This window comes from Parasteatoda tepidariorum, chromosome X2 (genome assembly GCF_043381705.1).
Source record: "Parasteatoda tepidariorum isolate YZ-2023 chromosome X2, CAS_Ptep_4.0, whole genome shotgun sequence".
In the NCBI taxonomy this organism is placed as follows: Eukaryota; Metazoa; Arthropoda; class Arachnida; order Araneae; family Theridiidae; genus Parasteatoda; species Parasteatoda tepidariorum.
Window position 1 is genome coordinate 50,142,631 of NC_092215.1, and position 16,621 is coordinate 50,159,251.

The 16,621-nt window shown below is 25.6% G+C and overlaps 1 protein-coding gene across 3 annotated transcripts in view; it reads right to left on the reverse strand.

Annotated features, from left to right (window-relative positions):
* Window positions 1-5,790: 5,790 nt before the first annotated feature.
* Window positions 5,791-16,621, reverse strand: part of LOC107437406 (attractin-like protein dsd) — a 95,118-nt gene continuing 84,287 nt past the window's right edge. For 2 of the 3 annotated variants that reach the window (XM_043040918.2, XM_016049407.3), the window contains exons 22-24: window positions 15,884-15,962; window positions 13,716-13,853; window positions 6,199-6,961 (exon numbers count right to left, since the gene is read on the reverse strand). In XM_043040918.2, the coding sequence (XP_042896852.2) occupies window positions 6,722-6,961; window positions 13,716-13,853; window positions 15,884-15,962 (457 nt within the window). In that variant the 3' untranslated portion in view covers window positions 6,199-6,721. Of the gene's footprint in view, window positions 6,962-13,715; window positions 13,854-15,883; window positions 15,963-16,621 lie in introns of all 3 variants that reach the window. The other variant, XM_016049408.3, reaches the window with a different exon arrangement.

Below are 16,621 nucleotides of genomic sequence, written 5' to 3' on the forward strand. Positions count from 1 at the left end.
TCACCAAGAGAAGTTTGACTCTCATGAACCAACTATTCATGATGGCCGTGAAGGTTCCTGATGGTTCCAACTACACATTTCCATGATGGTTTACTGGGAATTCTTGTTGATTCTCAGCAATATACCATCAAAAAATTTGGGTTTTTTTACGTTAGACCATCATAAATCAGTCCGAATTCCTACATTGGATGATGGAGGGTCATGATCGTTCCAACATTTGATTTCTAAGATACTATGATGGAAATTCGTGATGTTTCTACATGAACAAACCATCCAAACAAGTTGCTATTCTTATGTTGGACGATCATAAATCAGTCCGAATTCCCACATTGAGATGATGGCTACTTATGTTGTTTACCATTAAGATTATGCTGGTCCATCAATGGAAAACCATCAAAAATTTTGACTTGGAAAGGCCGGCGACAGAGGCGGGAATTGCCCGGAGCACCAGGTTAGAGGGGTGGCGAACGAGATTTATGTTTTAGAATTTTTTTTTCCTTCTTTAAAAATATTATTTGTTTAAAAAATATATGTATAGGTTTTTTTTAATCATATATTCTTAGGTTAACTTTCTTTGTAGTTAGAGTTCTTTACATATAAGTTTTTTTTAAAGATGGAAAGAAAAATGTGCAGCAGAAAATTTATTTTTTGACAGTTTAGTTTCCCATTTTTCAATTCCGCATCTCTCAACAAGCAAGGGGTGAGGGGTCAATTGCCTTAAGTTTCATGTTTAAGTTTAACATTGCATTAAGGTAAGTCAATAAGCATATTAACAACGAGTAAGTATATTAACAACAGTGAGTTTATTTATAGGCGAGTGACCGAGTTCATAAATTCATAAAAAAATTTCTAAACCTACTAATTGTGTTACGAAAGTCAACAACAATTTTTCATTTTTTAAAATAATTTTTAACAAAATTGCGACATAGTGAAAGCAATTACCTTCAAAATACCATTCAAATATGTACATTAAAAAAAATAGACCACTCTAAATAACTTTTCGTCTAATGATCGGATCTACACGTTCTAGAACTCAATCTTGATGGTTCAAGGGGGTGACCTCAAATATGCTAATTAATTAGCGCTGAAGATATTTTAAATTACGAAATCAAACACAAAAACGTACTTTTTCTGAATAAACATATCTTTTTATTATAGATTCAGATTTTTGATTCCAAAAATATAGGGGCATATAAAGCAGGGAAATATGGTCCCAATAGTTTTGTCAGGAAAGCGGTCCTAAGTTTGGACCTCTTAATGTTTAATTTTTTGCGCATTTCACCATATCTAGGGAAAAACGAAAATTAACTTTAAAACGAAAACTTTTAAAACGAAATAGAAAATTTTTTGCACACAATTAAAAAATTCGTTTATCCAAAGAGCTAATGCTAATATAAATTTTAGTAAATATTTATTTTTTTATTATATTATTTAATAAGTGTTACAAAAAATTTAAGTATAGAATTTTTGACATCATTTTAAAGAATATAATTTGGCAAAGTTGTATTCTTTTACATTTAAGACATTTACATCTAAAACATTTAAGCGAAATCGGTCGAAGATTATCTGAGAAATCAAGTTTTAAAAAAGTCGTTTTTTTACAATTCGATATATTTCCGAGATTGCGGTTATCCCCTGTATTTTGGGGCCAAAAATCTGAATCTGTCGAAATAAAAAGGTATGTTTTTGTGTTTGATTTCATAACTTAAAATATTGTATGCACTAATTAATTGGCATATTTGAAGTCACCCCCTTGAACCATTAAGATTCAGTCCCAGAATTTATAAGTTTCGATCATTAGGTCAAAAGTTATTCAGGGTGATCCGTTTATTATTTTGCGCACTGTACATGAATAATATATTTGAGTACACACATTTAAGACTTAGATCATTTAAGTCTCAACTCCTGGTTATGAATATTGCGAAAAGAAAACATTTTAATAGCAAAAATCATTTGTATGGGCTTAAAAAATTAAATATAATTGGTTGGCATGCCATTTTAATTACCAATTCAAAAAATATTGCAATTTAAATACCAATTCGAATAAATGTCAAGACTGATTTAAACTTTTTATCGCAAAGGCTCATTTACTTGGTTACGCTTTTTTTAGTTCTTGAACAGCGCCACTAAGCTAAATTTTTCCTTAAAATATATTGCTTACAGTTTTACTTCCGTGTGTTCTTTTAACTAAAAGAAATTTATAACAGTTAAAAGTTCGTTTCATTTTGGCGAAAAAACCCTTACAATTGAATTTAATTGGCGCATAATTAACAGGTCCTGCAGTAGACTGATCGTAAAGACACGGTTCCCAGTAGAACATCGAAGTCAAGTATCACTGGTTGCGGTCAGTAAGCGGATGGGTGACCACTTTGATCAGCCTCCTAGAGACAGAGGGTTGCACGGTATTGGTCCTCGTTAAACTGTTCTACTGTAAAGTGCTCGACCTCGCTCGCAGGTCGTCGGGCTACCAAAGCAGGGGAGCCATCCCCTCTGCAGAGGATCAAAATTGCGATGGCATGTCTTCGGGTCAACCTCAGGGATGCTTCCCAGACCGTCGCCAATAGCCCATTGTGCAGCTCTAGTGCAACGTAAACTACCTACCTATAATTGACAATTGCAAACAAGTGCCGAGTTTGATTTTGACAAGGTTACTAATTTGATTTATTATCAATAAAGGTGCGATTGAGATTATTAGCATTTTTTTTTTTAATGTTAGCAGTTGTACAAACATTTTAATAACAAATTCACCATGATACCATAAGATCATGTAAAAAATTAACAGAGACACATATTAAATCCAATCTCACTTAAGCAATAAGAGTTTATTATTTCATATTGTCTTAATTTTTGATTGTATGATTTTTAAATCTCGAAATACTAGAAAAAAAACTTTTTTTAAAGGTGGACCAGCAGGTGGCCAGTTAGTATCTTATAAAATTTAAAAACAAGTATTTTAAAATATCATAATAAATCTCATCCTCAATTAAAGGACTGTACTTTTCACTATTTGAGACTAATATGACAGTTTTTTTTTGCAAGTGCAGGTATGCTAATTGAACTTTTTCTGTTAAAATAATTACATTTTCTTTTTATTTAGGATTTTAGGTCTTTAGTTTCAGTTTATGAGAGCATACAACTATGCTTTTATTCACATTTTAATAATATTTCGTATTTAATTTTTAAAAATTGTTAGAAAATAATCTAAAACTAAATAAATGTATAGTATTTGCCTTTTCGGCTTTTAGACTGGAGCAGGGAAGTGAAGTAGTTAAGGGACTTGGGAGTTAATAGATGGAGAAAGTTACCATCGAGTATATGTAGATGGGGTAAACGGACTGAGGCGGCCTTGGTCGGTAACCGGTTGTAGTGCCTAAGAAGAACCGGCTCTCGATAAATGTACCAGAGTTCCCTTTTCATTTTTGTGCTATTACATTTTAAAAAATTATCGTTCCGTATGTTCTGAATTTTGGAAATTTGTACCAGAATCGAAGTATCCTGAATTAAAAAAGGCTGCTTGTCGAATTATTTCAATACTCGGAACAACGTACTTATGTGATTCTTTTTATTCCACTTTAAAATTCGTGAAATCCGAACTCCGATCAGTCTTAACTAACCAGCATCGCAAACAATTATTGAGAAGTACTGTCACTAATTATTCATCAAATTTTAAAGAATTATCAAGAGAAGTAAAATAAATGTGTTTAATTTTAAAATTCAATGCACATATTTTTTTTTACTTTTATTTATATGTTTTCAATAAATATAATTTCTGTAAAAAAAATTTTGATGCCTTTTTTGCATACCTTTTAAATACGTATTTAATTGCAGCTCTCGATAAATTTCAAATTTTGAAAACTGGCTAGACTATCAAGGAGCTTGGCATATAACATATTAAGAATAAATTATGAAATAGATAAATGATACAGAGTTATTCATATCTATCCCAATGTTTATAATGCATTAATATTTCAGGATCAACAAATGTCCGCCTTTGTTACCGGTTTATAAGTCAACCTCATGATTTTCGTAACATTTTAGGGGTTCGAAATGTCGACTTATACACCAATATATAAGGTATATATATTTGTAAACTTGCAAACATTCAAACTATTTTTTTTTTCATTTTTTAAAACTAATTTATATTTTTTAAACTCATTTAAATTATGTATTACTTCTTAAAATATTTCAAAATAACTAATTTTTACTGCAAAATATTTAATATTTTCAATCTTTTTTTTTTTTAAATTTATCTTTAAAATTAAAATAAAATGTGTTTTATTTGCCACCATTAATATCTGCTTCAGGACCATTGTTTTTTAATGTAAGCCTTTAATAATACATAACTCACGGCTGCACTTTAATGTAAGGAAAAAAAATGAACCAGACAAATACAAAGTAAATATAATGTTTTGTTTATTCAATGCCATTATAAAAAACTGGGCATGAAACTTGAAGAAGAAACAGTAAATTAAAAAAATGCTTTATGTGAAACTAATGATTCAATTGAAAGTACAATGATGACAGATAAAAAGTCATAGAATAAATAGCATTCAATTTTGCTTAAAAATGAGCATTAAATATTACTACCACAAAACTAATTGATTACAGAAAAATCTAAATGTTAGTTAAGCCTCTTGTTCCTGAGCTTCAGTTATTAAGAAAAAGGTTTTTTGTTAATTTTTAAATTAAAGCAATTATTTAAAAAAAATTAATTTTTATATTTCTACAAAAAAATAAAAAATTATCAAATTAAACAATTTTTATAAAATAATTGATATTTAAAATTAGCAGGAAATATTTATTTTAAATAAAAATTGTGAAATCATATTTATTTATAAATAATAATTATATTTAAACCCTTTTCAATATTAAGCAACAAGTTTCATAAAAACAAAAAAAATTATAAAATTTTTAAGCAATTAAAACATAAAATATTCCTATACAAAAGTAGTAATTTTTTATAATAAACAACAGTAGCAATTTCTTATTATAATTAAGATATTATTAATTTAAAAAGCTTTAGACATATACTTCATTAAATGTATAAATTAGGATCACAATACTGAGCAGACACCACACACAAATGAGGTTTTCAATGAATAATTTAAATAATTATTGCTATTTACTGGAATATAATGAATAAATTACAATGAAGATGATTATGAATGACTGCATAGTAAGGTTTGAGTGCATAGAAAATCATTTCAAATGATTTTTGATTCAATAAGTTATTATTTATTGCTATCTCAAATAAACTTAGATTTTTTATTTTATCAATATATTGTGTATAATATTAAAATCGAGACAAAAGTGAGAGAAATTCTTCCAAGCAAAGGCAAATTGTTTAAAGCAGAAATTAATAGAACTCTTTTTTCTTTCAATTTGGCGATTTGAATAATATCTAATGTAAGCAGAAAAAAAGTTCAAGAATGAAATGATAAAAAATAATACAATAAATATATAATAGTTTTCTACCAGGCATACAATCATCACACAATCCAAACATACAATAAATCAAATATCAATCAATTATATATATAATAACAGCATAGAGCATTAGGTCAGATTTTAGTTTTTTTTAAATCTAATTTAATAAAAATATAAAAATAAAATATTAAAATAATGAGATCAAAAACTAAAATAATGAAATAGAAACCATGGTGATTTTTCCTTATTTTAAAATCTTGAAATAGTAAATAGGTGAAAAGATTATTTTAAAATTGCTTTCAGATCTAACAGGTACATTATTTTTTCTTGGCTAATTCGGGTTTATTAAACAGCCAGTTTATATTTTGAATAAATATGTTAATTGAAAATAATTTTATCCTCTCCATCAATAATTCATATGTCAACATTTATATACACACCATATACATCTTTGCATTCAAATATTAACACAAATAAAAAACACACATAATACAAATTATATACATTGAATTTTTTTACATATCTTATTAAAATAATTACAAGCACAAAACTGTTCACAAAATTATAAAACACCAATACATGTAATATATAATAAATAAGACAGCCTTGTTAAATGCACTACTTAAAATATAATTCTTTGATAAAATATTTAAAACACTTAAGATTAAAAATAACAGCTAAAAAGCTTTAAAAAATTACTTCTATCAGTCATATTACTGTTGGTCAAAATAAATAAAAACAAGTGCCTCTTACGATGATGAAATAGTTGGATGGGATTCTATACAGAGTTTTATACAAGTAAATAACGCTTACAAACAATACAAAAGTATTCGTCTTTTATAGGTATCACAACTACTTTGTACCAATCTGAGACCGCAAGAATAGCAGTTACTTTATTTCTGAGCAAGAAAAATAGGAGTGACATTTAAGCACTATCTTTCCAGGAACTAAGTTTGATTGATTCAATCCTAATTTAACTTGCTGAATAAATAGAGCAGAGATGGATACTGAAAAGTCTGGAAATTGGAAAACTGAGTTTTTTTATATGTGCATCCTAATATATAAATGACTTAGCTTGTAGGTGTTAACATAAACTAATAAAAAATAAACACACATATAATTATATTTAACTATACAGCTATTCACATTTTCCCTTAAACCTTCACATTTGACAAGGGAAATCAACTGGAAAGACTCATGTTGCAAGCCCTGCACAACACTCGGAGCTCCAGAAAACAGAGTGATGAAGTTCATCAATAGCTCCATTTCCTTTTTTAAATTAAGTACCAAAGTCCTATATACACGTACTAGAATTCGAACTAGTTTTCCAAGAATCAAGCTTACAGGACTCTTTAATTACATCTGTATTTCCTTTACATAAAGTTCCTAAAGATACTAATGCACTTGCTATTCCAAGGCCTGATTGGCCAGCAGGAGTGTATTCCTCTTCCCCTGGAGGTAGTCTAACAATAAGGGACAAAACAGCAGCTTTACCTCCAGAACAAGGTTCAAGTGCAATAGGAGTTGGATGGCACTGTAAAACAAAAATATATTGTTTTATATAATAACAATGGACAATTCTTATCCTGTAAAAATAATCAAATAATAATGACATTAAATTTTAAATATTTACATTTTCATTAGAATATAATTCTTTTCAAATTCAATATAGTGCTTGATTTTGAAACAAACTCTGTTCATATTTTGAACAAAGTTTGTTTCAAAAGATACAAAGATAATACTTTAGTACCAGTGTTGTGTAAAATGATTTGAAAAAAAAATGAAATCTATGATAGCTTTAACTGACTAAGCATTTGAAATGTCTAAAAATGCTTTGTCACTTGCTCTTCCTGCTAAAAAAAAACCTAACCTGGAATTATTCCCATAAATAATAAGAGCGGCGGCCACAGAAATTTCATTAGGGAGGCACATTCATTAAAATAATTTTTTTATCAATTATTATTTTTAATAATTGTCATTTTTTCATAGTTATTATTTAATATAATTAAAATTTAATATTTCAAATAACTATTTTTTTATTCATAAATGTTTCAGATATTTCTAAAACAGATTTTAACAAGTGAAAATCAAAAAATTTTACAAATAATTTTAAATAATTTAATTAAAGCCAGTAACTTAATCTTTGACAAATAATTTATACATTTAACAGCATTTTATTCAGATTTACAAAAAAAGTTCTACAAGATTAGGTTCAAAAAGCAACTTTTAAGACCAGTGTAGGAATTGGAGTAGATTTAATATGACATTTAACAAGCATTATTTCTAATTATTTCAAATAACAAAAATAAGTTAAAAAATATAATATAACTTTTAATTTATTAGACTTCTAGGGAGTACAAGTGCATCCTCTTGACCCTTCCTTGCAGGCACCCAGGCTTTTAACTATGCTGTTAGTAGTTGTGTAATTGGTACTTTATTTTTTTCTTCTGACAGATTTTTAAAATTTTAATTTAAAATTTCCTCTTTATTAATATTATTAAACTTGATTTGAAAGCATAAATGTGAATTAAGTAATTTTACAGATAATTTGCCATCAATGCTGATATCAAGAGTAATTTTATTTTATTAAATGAAATATTCATAATCCCTGTGGCAGAATCGCGGCGACATGGCGACTTTGTCGCAGAACTTTACAGAGTTCTTGCAGAAAGATTTTTCTTTTGAGAAGTAAAAAATTTTGGTTTGTTTTTCATCAGAAATTTCCACGCAAAATTCGAATCGCGCATTTAAATAATCACTTTTTGAAGCCCTCAATTAATGCCGTTATCGTTAATCCATTTTGATTGTATTTTCATCAGTTATTGACATTGATTTTCACGTGGCGTTTAGATGTCCGGATGTATTTCAGGTAGGTGATATGGGAAATTCGAATTGCGCATTTGATCATTTACTTTTTAAGGCAATCATTTTATCAATTTTTTGGGCATTTATTGCTTTTGATGTCCACATTGTTCTTAAAACCCGATATTTTTCATACGGTGTTATTTTCTACAACAATCAAATCTGAAAATGAAACATTGCATTTGATTAACACCCTTCTGAGTAGTCCGATTCACGTGATTTCATCGTCGATCTGTTTTTCGTTTATTACTGCTACAGATTTCATTATATTGAATTATTTTTTTAATGTGATGATTAGCAAAATGCGATAAAGGAAATAATTAGTGCGCCCTCCAACAATATGCGAGAATATTGCCCATAATATTAGAATATTGCCCATAGATATTTTTTTTTTAAAACACAGCGTTTTAATTACCTTTAATTAGTAACATTCATCATTGGTATTATTGAATGTACATTGCAGAAAGATATTAGTGCTAGAGAGTTTTGTCGCAAAAAGCCCGAAAAAATTCTGCCACTGGGTTCATAATGAAAATTTATCTTTTGATTTCAAAGTTGTTTTTAATTTATGTACACATTTTATTTTGGTAGATCAAAAGATAGTTTGCTTAAAAAAAATTTATAAAATAAATCTACCTACCCTAGTGTTCAAATAAACTAAGCCTCCAAATTCAATAACAATAAAAGTTTTTTTAATTAATAGGGAGGATAATCAGATAATTAATTAATAGGGAAGGCTATCATTTTTTATAAAATAAAACTTAACTGAGATACAAGTTTTATTGAGGAAATAAAATAAGTAGTAGTTATTGAAATATGGTTAGGATTGAATAATTTATAAATACTACATATTCTTAGTAATTCAGGCTTATAAAATTGGGAACTGCCAAAATAAATGGAACAGAAAAAATAAAACTTAAATGAACATCAGTAATAATGTTGTTGGAGAGTTTTTTTTTCTTCTCTTTTGTACAATGTAATTTATTATAGAGCCACTTAATTTTTTTTTCTTCTTTTAATAATTTAAATAGACTATTAGCAAAATTGTTATTTTGCTGCTGTAACCATCGCTGCCACTCTAAAACAATTTTAAGAGTGAACTTATTTTTTGACCAATTAATACAATCTAACGTTTACCAGAATTTTCAGAAATTTATAACTTAATTTACTCAAAAACGAACAATTCTATGATAATGGAACATATCAAGGATTTGATTATTTTTCTAAAAATTTCTCATTTTATTAATTTACATTTTTACAGCAATTGAGATAAAAATAACAGCAAACTCTATACATCATTTTGCACCAATCACTGAATAATAAACTACTAATTTTCTCATGAAGCTCTTCATATCTCTATTTATTTTTCGCTTCACCATTATTTTTGTCTTTCTCTATTTTTTTTTTTTTTTTTTTTTTTTTTTTTTTTTTTTTTTTTTTTTTTNTTTTTTTTTTTTTTTTTAAACAACCTTATTTTAACGTTAATCAGCATTTCAAAACAATGGGGTGAAATGAAAACTGAAGCAATATTTAACACAACAATACTAAACATTTTGTGAAAGCAAGCAGGCACAGAAGCATTGTTTATAGACAATCATTTTTTGCATAACTTTTTACTTAGCTATGTTTTTGAATACTCTTGTGTAATAGAAGTATCAATCCCATTTTTTCATTTCAGTCTGGCATCATTACTTAATCATTTTACAATAATTATGAAAAATAACAATGCTTTCATTGAAATGTACTATATTTTTAACAGAAAATATTTATTAAATTTTTAAGGAAAATAGGACATTTTTATTTAAAAAACAAATGGAAATATTGGTTAATGAAATTTATTCTACTGATTTTTCTCAATACTGATTTCAGTCCCCAGGACTGTAATGTGGTACACTTGGGTAACAACTCTGCTTCAATGCTCACTTTTTAGGAATATTTTTCTAGTATTTATAAAACCTATTACCTCTAATATGTAATTATTTCAAAATTTAACAAAAAAATTTCCAATTTTTTTTCAGGAAAAAAATATTTTTTCATTGGCATACACTACATTTTTATATCGTTTTGACAAAAAATTACCATAAATAACGGTGTTATACAATTTAATGAATGTTCTATGTTTCATAACAAATTTAATATTTAATTAAAAACAATAAGGCTGAATATTATTTAATCTTAGTAATTTCATTAATTAGTCTATTATTTTATTAGCATTAATTTTCTAAAAAAATAAATTACTGGAGAAAAAAACTTAAAAATTTATTATTCAAAATGCATTTATTATTGATTTAAATTACAAGTCATGCAAAACTAAACAGTACATTCAACATTGTATTACTATACATATCTTTTAAACAAATGACAGCCATAATTTGCATTTAAAAATTAACAACAATGTTCCAGTAAAAAAAAATCATAATTCCAACTTTAAATAATAATCTATGCCAAAAAAATAATTTCTAAATAATTAGATTTTCAACATTTTAAACTTTATACAAAATATAAAAGTAAAGAAAATGTATAAATATCGCTTCATTAAGAAATTTCATATAAATAACTAATCACTTAGAGAGATTACTATTATTAAGAGTCAGAAATAAATAACAGAATACTAAATACACATTTAAATAAACTATGATATAATACAAATGTATTTATACTTTCGATTATAGGATATAATAGAACATATATTTTATAATATTTTCCAAACTTGTTGTCAATTCAGATTTTTAAATTTTTGAAATGTTTCTATGATATTCATTTTATTACTGCCAGGTTTATTAGTAGGAGACAATAAAGATTCTTTAAATCTTGAATAAAATTTTAAAATTATTTTTATTAAAACGCTTTGCAACAATCAAAGATCACTTTCAATCTTTAATTAAATTAAATACTTATAATTTAAACAGAATCTTTGTTATCTAAAAGAATTTTAATAAAAATTATATTGAAAACATTTCCTACAACTTTTTCTACTTGTTTGTATGCATAGGTTCTAGATAATATTCCAGAAATAGAAAAATAGTGATTTAAATATTTTGCATACTACATTTTTTTAAATATACATACATATACATACATACATATACATACATACATATACATACATACATATACATACATACATATACANCATTAAATATTCTTAGAAAAAAATTTAAAATAAATAAAATAAATTGGTAATGAAAGATTTTAAACAAACCTTTCAGGGGCATTTTAAAAGCAACATGATCTTTAATCCTGAATAATCTCAGTAGAAAAAAAAATTTTTGAAATAAATATTAAACCACAATAAAATATTAAACCACCAAAAAATTTCTTCTTTCATATAAAAAAAAAGCATTTAGTAAAAATTATATAAAAATATAAATAAAAATTATGGACGAAATTAAGAATACTTTTTAGAGAGTGAATCTTTAAAGAAAATCATATTTTTCTAGTTTTATTCAGATAAATTCTCCATATGAACCACAGACATGCTATTAAATTTGTAGAGATATAACTGTGAATTTGTTTTTTAAATGAAATATCAATGCAGAGCAATCCTGCTTTCTTTTAATTTTTAAAGCAGGTTCAAAAATTTTGAGACTTAGCAATATATCTGGAGAGCTAAAATTAACTTTCTCCATTCAAATTCTATTTTTAAACATTATTTCTAATAGTGTGTATTAACACAAAAAAAAAAAAATTCTGAAAATGACAATCAATACGATAAAAAAAATTCTAAAAGTGTTTTTTTTTTCTTTTTTTTAAATGTATTTTGAAGAAAAAATAACAAAAAATACTTTTAGCTAAGATTAATAAAATATATTTCTTACAACAAAAAAAAATTACTAGTAATATTTAAAATTTGCACAGATTATCAAAATATGTACAAATTATACTTCTGAATAAAATAAGTAAAAATTAAAAAGAGTGAAAAATAAAATTTTCAATTTTTTTCTGATTTTTTTCTCATTTCAATTTTATCTATGGTTTTATTCATTTTACATATATTCACATCAAAACTATTGAAGTTGAAGTAACATAGGTATTTCTCACACAGTTAAAAATCCTGCTAAAACTAATTCCTAAAAAGCTAACAAAATATTACTTTTAAGACCCCTGCTAAAATACTTTGAAAATCCTGCATAAATGATTCTTCATAATAAAAGCTTTTTGAAATCTATGCAAAAATACTTAAAATTAAAATAATTGAAATTCATACTATTACAAGAAAACATTAATAACAAGGATGTTAGATTATTTCTTTTAAAATGCTAGTGCAAAAATACTAATAAGAAATACTATACTTAAATAAGTAATAATAAAAATATTACTGATTTTAAATTTTCATTCTTTTTAATTAACTTTATTCAAAAGGTCTGCACACATAATTAAAATACTTTTCTTTCTAAAACAGTCTAACAAATCATTTAGTAATTATTAGCTGTTATACTGCAGTAAGAAATTATTATTTTACGATTTTAGAACAGGAGCATGAGTTAGTTTAGAATTGATATTCTGGACAAACTTTTTTTTCATTAAATAACTAAACCTTTGGTATAACTAATCCTCGAATATCCTTTAATATGTTTGTCCACATTGCATGCATAAGGCATATAATCTACACCTTTGTTTATTTACATGGGTTTAGTTCCATCAAATCAGTAGTCATAATCAATTACTCACAATTGTAATGTTTAAAACTGTTAAGCTGCCACATTAAATATGCGAATACAACTATTTTAGGCTGTTGTGAACTATAATTTTTCTTTCATTGGTAGTAAACTAAAGGAGAATTTTTAAAACAGATTTTTAAAGAAAAATTTATATTTTAAGAAATTTATATTTGTCTGTATGACTTTATATGTATCTGCTCAAATTACTTGTGTTTAGTGGTTCGCAAAATTGTCTTGATTCTAATTTATTCTATTTATATATCTGTTTAATACATTATCTTTGCTACCAATAAGAAAAAAAATTTCTGTAACTACAGAGAATCTGTAGAACTTTAGAGTGTTTCATCTTCTTTTGTTTCACTCTTACAAATTTATTGTAAAAAAAAATTTTAAAAATATATAGCTAGGACAAAGAATCCAATGCCTTAAAAGCATGTTATTTAAAATTTGAGCCATCTTGACATTAAACACCAATCATTCTATAACCAATATTTATTTTAAATATTTTGCTCCTACTCTGAGATACACAATTTCAAAATTTAACATAATTATTTATTTCAACTAGCAAATACTACTGAGTAATAAAGACTTTGTCAATAGCAGTTACAATTACTTATCTTTAAATGTAATGAGAATGCAGAACACACTTTTTGTTATTAATTTATTTATAAATTGTGTAGTGAACAACTTTATACAATAATCCATCTAAAATTCAAATAAATCACAGTAAAAAACAATTATATAAAATTTTATAAAGAAAATTACCTTTTTACGGATTATTACCTTCTTTCGGCGATCCTCGCTCCCAGTGTGAGCTGATATGATGACAAGTTGAGCATCTAATTCTACTGCAACACCAGCAAATGGCCTACTAGCCATTTGTTCCATTTCAACAAACAATCTCTAAGTAGTACAAATAAGATATCTTAAAATTTTCTTCATTTAATAAGATAAAAATGAAATTTCAAGATAAATTCAAAGATAAAAATAAAATTTTACTTCAGTCATTGAAAAATAGTACAGAACTTACAACAAATTTCTTTGGAGGAAATCAAATGTAATTTATGAGTAAAAAGCTCTCCTTTTGAGATAAATCATTGTTTTTTAGTAGTTACACAAGTTAGTTGCTAACTAAAACCAAATGTTTATGAGTCTTGAAAAGTGTATAATAACAAACAAAAAAATTATATTTCATTTTTCCTCTGTTCTTACTATGTTAGAAAGTTATAACTGACAATTGTTTTGTGTACAAAAGATACAGATTTTAAAGGCATAGAAATAACTATAAAGGTTGGTTATTTTTATTTCAATAAAATTTTTTCAATTAATACATCTAAAATGTATGTCATATCTATACATTCTATATTATTTCAAATAAAATAATTCATCTTAACAATAACAGTTATTGAGCAGTATGTACTTATTTGAAATGGAAAACATTAATAGGTTAAAGGATAGATTGTAGTACTAAATATTTCCATTTTTATTCTTAATACCCGTAATATATATAGGTAGCAATTTAGTTAAACTTTGTATTAGATGATTTGGTGGAACAGTAGATTATTATCAGTTATTAGAAGTTATTATTATGATATCCTTATTATGCATCTTTAATACTAATTTATATTTCAGGAAAAAATTATACATTTCATTGATTAGCCAGATTATAATTTTAAAAAATTAAATCACACATTAAAAACTATTTAACATAAAAAAAAAAGTTAATTTTCACTAAATTTTATTAAGAAATTCATAGTAACATTAAATAAACTTCATTTCAATAAGAAAATAATCTTCATTGTAATAGGTGATGCAAAAGTTTGCACAGCTTTTAGCAAAATATATTGCATAATCATTTAGTGCACTTTTAAGTTAAATATAATTTTGATGCAAATCATCGATATTTGATTTTTAATAAATTATATTCTGAGACAATTTAAAAGTTAAAATAGATGGTCAACTTTAGACAAATATGAGCCAAAATAATAATAATAATAATCTACCAGTAAACAAGTAAAAAAATTATTTAATTTAAAGTTAAATGAATCTTGTCGAAATACATTTTTGCATATCAACATAAAATATAAATCGAAAAAAACGATAAATTTCATAAAAATTACGACTACCTGAAAAAATTATATAATAGAATTAAATATCAGTTTATTCAAGAATTATAAATTACAGCTAAAAAAAAAAACAAATACGAAGTTTCCTGTCACATTTTCATTTAAACCTTATAATTGACTTGAATTAGAACATTTGCATTAGAACTAATATAATTGCTTACACTATAATAAAATATATACTGAATTTAACAGGACTGCTCCATCTAGAAAACTATGTGCTTAAGTAACAAATGAAAATAATTATGTTGCTTAAGGATAGATATTTCATTTAAGTTCATAAGGGTGATAAAAATTAAAATAATAATTTAATGCTTGACAAATAGTTTGTTTAACAGTCAAAACAACTACTTCAAATGAAACAAATAAGTATTTTCTATTATTATAAATCTTATGATAAATTTCAAACAAATTAAAATAGTGCATTGTTGTGGCTAAATAGAATTGTTTACATTTAACGTTTTATAAGGCCTTGGGAAGTATACTGCTCATCAAATTTATTAATGTTTAAGTGTGGAAACTATTTTCCCACCTATGATTTGCGTGGCCATCTGTTGATAACTTCAGAAAACAGAAAAAAATACCAATAAAAAGGGTTTGATTACATAAATGTAGTTAACAACTAAGGGTAGAGGCATGTCAAGGTTAAGAGCTAAATAAATTCTTTTTCTTAAATCAATCATAATCCTAAAATATTATAACATAACATTACTAAAATAAATGATCCTATAGAAGGTAAATTTAAATGTTTGCATGTTCACATAAAATTATTACATTTATTTAAAAAGACGAAATAATAGAATAACTTACTTGTCTTCTTCTATAAAGATCATATTTTTGTTTTATTTTCCACATTACAGCAGCCATTATCAAAAGGGATAAAAAACAACTGAAAAAAAAATAAAAGTTAGGACAAACTGATCCTGCATTTAAACACAAATAATAAAATACTTACTTAAAAAAATACTAAATATAGCAACATTGACAAATACTTGGCAAAAATCAATGGAGATGCATTGCATTAAATTATATGGCCCTTTATTAATACTTAAAAAAAAATTTAAAACTTTATTCTCATTTAAAATGAAAAAAAAAACTAATTTTTGATTATGAGGGAAAAAAAGTAATACTGGAATAAAGTAATACTGGTTGAGGAAAATAAAAACTAAATGGTTCACTATAACAACTGACACTAAGGTAAAAAGTTATATTTTGTAGGTCAATTCAAAATATATCTAGAGTAAGTAAGTAAACCTTTTTTAATTGAAAATTTCTGCAAATAAGCTTTATAAAAATATTCATTTAAAATTTCAGTTAATTTTCAACATATCTTTTATAGTTCAAAATAAAAATATCAGCTACAAATGGCATTTATTTTTCAACATTCATCACGAGGGCAAATTTAGTTTTTCCTTCACAAATGAATTTATTTAAATGTGGAGATATTGCAAAAGAGCAGGAATCAACAAGAGTGCTGGCTGCTAGCTTAAAGATTTATTTTTCAAAATGGCCATATTTCACAACTATATAACAGTATAAACTGAGTCT